Source organism: Cnephaeus nilssonii, assembly GCF_951640355.1.
Source record: "Cnephaeus nilssonii genome assembly, chromosome: 5".
Lineage (NCBI taxonomy): Eukaryota > Metazoa > Chordata > Mammalia > Chiroptera > Vespertilionidae > Cnephaeus > Cnephaeus nilssonii.
In genome coordinates this window covers 18,896,196-18,899,435 of record NC_137076.1, presented here as the reverse complement: position 1 = coordinate 18,899,435, position 3,240 = coordinate 18,896,196, and the positions used below count along the sequence as shown (strand labels likewise).

General features: G+C 57.3%; 1 protein-coding gene across 1 annotated transcript; it reads right to left on the bottom strand.

Annotated features, from left to right (window-relative positions):
* Positions 1-596: 596 nt before the first annotated feature.
* LOC307100160 (uncharacterized protein) lies at positions 597-2,376 on the bottom strand. Its single transcript, XM_079772487.1, has 5 exons — positions 2,218-2,376; positions 1,931-2,015; positions 1,363-1,444; positions 960-1,093; positions 597-736 (listed from the first exon to the last, which is right to left on the bottom strand). Exons 1-4 carry the CDS (start codon positions 2,335-2,337, stop codon positions 979-981), a joined length of 402 nt encoding a protein of 133 aa, XP_079628613.1. The 5' UTR covers positions 2,338-2,376; the 3' UTR covers positions 597-736; positions 960-978.
* Positions 2,377-3,240: the final 864 nt, after the last annotated feature.

Below are 3,240 nucleotides of genomic sequence, written 5' to 3'. Positions count from 1 at the left end.
AGGCGGTGGGGTGGTGGTACCTGACCAACTCTGTGTTTCTGGGAACGTTCTGGAGCAAGGAAGGCTGGGTGTAGACATCCAGGGGTCCCAGATGCTTGGGACTGACACAGTGATCTTCCAGGAACTACAGAGTAAGTTCGTTCCCCCAAAAAGGGATGCTTATTTTGTGGAACCCAGAGACCCCAGAAAAAGTTACCTTCCAGAAACCATGACAGCAAAGAACAGATGCCCCCTCCCTCTTCATGACCTGCCCGGCTTGGGGGGGGGGGCAGCTTTGGGCCAACTTTGATGCTTCCCCACCTCTAAGGCTGCCCCATAAACCACCCCCTGCCACCTGGCCCCGGCCTCCCCCTAACGGTCCCCTCTCCACAACAGTGTTGCCCCTCAGGACTGGCCAGGCCAGGGAAACCCAGAGGCAAACAGGCGAGTCCAGGTGGTGGCCCCAACCCCTCCATGAGCCTCACCCCACTCCTGCCTGGAGCCCTCCCTCTGAGACCAACAGCAGATGGGTCTGGGTGCCTGTCACTCCTTGAGTCAATTATTAGGAAGAGACGGGGTTGAATGGTATGTGAAGATTTATTATAATAATACCAGCCAAATGGGAGAATGCGCCTCTGGGACCAGGTTGTTATCTTTCCAAGATGATAGGAGACTCTCAGTAAAGGAGCGTGGACTGCATTCTGAGGTTAACCCCCATGGCCCTGGGCCTACAACTCTCAGCCAGGTTAGAACGTACCTAATCAGAAGAGAACAGTGATGGTTAGCAGACACGATTAATAGGATGACATAGCTGGTCCCCACTGTCGAATTTCTGCCCCAACAGCTCCTCACTGAGATTCCTCCCTCTCCCTCCCAAAGACCTTCTCCTCAGCGCCCAGCCCTCCTCCCCCAGGCAGGCCACCACCCCAGGCCCTGACTGTCCCTAGCTCCTCCCATCCCTCTCCAGCCCCTCTCTTCACCTGCAGGCTTCCTGGGAACTCAGGCCAGCAGGGCCTGGAGGATCAGGGTCAGGAGCACAGGGGCCATGGAGAGACGAAGGCTGATCCCAGAGTTGGGGGGGCACTTGGCAGAGACCATGGTCTCAATCTCTTTTCTGAGGTGGAGATGGGGACAACTCAGCAGGCTGCCAGGTCTGGCTCCACTGTCCTGGGCTCCAAGCCCCTCCAGGTCTCCTCTCCTTCCTCACCAAGTCACTGGGCAGGACAGGGGCCGGTTGCCACCCAGAGTTGGGTGACTGGAGGGCCAAGGCTGGGACTCCAACTCTGTCCCCAGGGCAATGGGAATTTTCAGAGCCAAGGGGATCCTAGGTCTTGGGGTTGGAAAGAGGAAGGGGGGTGGCCTGGGGTGGGTGGGTGTCCTGACCTTAGTTGCTCCAGCTCCTCGGACTTATTCTCTAGCTCCACGGATTTGTCCTGCAGCTCCTGATTCAAAGTCTTGATCTTTTCTTAGGAGGGACAGAGAGTGTGTCAGCACCCTCAACTGGCCCCACCTCCGGACAGGACCCCGCCTCTAGCCCGCCCTCATTTGAGCGAGTGCACTTTGAAAGTCTGGCATGCCCGCCCCTTCCTACTTCCACTGGATTGGGTCCTGTGCCTCTAGCCCAGTGGTTCTCAACATTCCTAACGCCTGGAACCTTTAATACACTTCCTCATGTTGTGGTGACCCCCAACCATAAAATTAGTTTCGTTGCTCCTTCATCACTGTAAATTTTGCTACTGTTATGAATCGTTATGTAAATATCTGTGTTTTCCAATGGCCTTAGGCGACCTCTGTGAAAGGGCCGTTCGAACCCCAAAGGGGTCGCGACCCACAGGTTGAGAACCGTTGCTCTCCCCTGACCCCAATCCTGAAGCCCCCCCCTCCCTCCTCTTCACACCTGACCTGCTCCTGCAAACGCCCTTACTGGAGCCAGGGCCTGTGTTTTCCTCACCTTGAAGCTTCTGCACCAGCTCCTGTTGCTTGTGGCCCCCAGCCTTCTCCATTTGCAGGGCGATCATCAGGGTCACCTGGGATGCCTGGGTAGAGTAAGGGAGTTGGAAACTGATGGGGTTGGCTGCTGCTCCTGCCGCCCTCCCCGCCACCCCACCTTCCCACCCCCAGCTTGCGCTCCAGGAGGTCTGTGACGTTTCCACACTCCTGCTCAGCTCAGAGGCCATCTTTGCAAGCTGGGCTATTGGCCTTGGCAGCCAAAAGGACTACGGCCACAGACAGACCTACCACCAGTAGGCACAGCAGGATCCCCACAATCTTCACCCATCCTGGCAGCTTGCAGTCCTCCAGCTTCTTGGGGTACTCATCCGTGGGCACAGGGGGGCAGCAGTAAGAACAGGGTGCCATCCAGAAGGATGCAGGGGAGCCTGCAAGGGAGTCTGGAAAGAAAGCTGGAACTTTCTACTTGCTGGAGCTGCCCCCTTATTAGCATAGGATCTATGCTCACCAATAAAAACGGCCAAAACCCGGCATCTGCAGGAAGAGACAGTTTAGCTTTTACTTTCATTTCCCAGAAATGAGGTGTGTTGTTGCTGCTACATTACTGGCTTGGCCCTTCTGGGCTGGCTGCTGGCCCATGAGCTCCTGTGGGAGAGGACACCCCATCGTAAGGCCCTGCCCTTCTCCTGGGTTCCTGAAGGGGACAGTGGCAGTGACGGGAAGCCTAGGGCATGCCAGCCTTGTGTGCCTGTGGACTGTGACCTGAAGAGGCAGAGCCATCAGTGGTCCAGTCCCCAGCTAGGGAAACTGAGGCTGAGAGGTGAGTGTGGTGGGAGTGGGCAGGGCCGGGGACTCACCCAAGAGGCTGGCTTTGGTGTCACTCTGGGTAGTGACCCAGCAGGAGCTCACTCAGCATCCCTGCTGCTGTCTCAGGGGACCCGAGGGGCCGTGGAGGGTGTCGGAGGAGGAATATCCTCCTGCCTCAACCCCTTAAAGCCTCTCAGCAGCCACATGACCAGGATGGGGATGCTCTTGCTGAAGAGTCCCCAAGGAGCTTTGCATCCCATGAGCAGGCGCCTCTCCCCCAGACCAGGACCCCAGGTGCCAGGACACAGCCCTGGGTAAAGCGGACCTATTTGAGCCGCGCTGTGCTAGCCTTCAAACTATAGGGCCAACGCGGGACCAGCACTGCGGTCAGAGGCCAAGGCTGTGTGTGAGCACCCTGCCTCCCTGTGGACTCTGGGCAAGCAATGTCCCCTCTGCCTCCGTTCCCATGGCCTGTAAAATGGGGGTGATGATAACAGTAACATT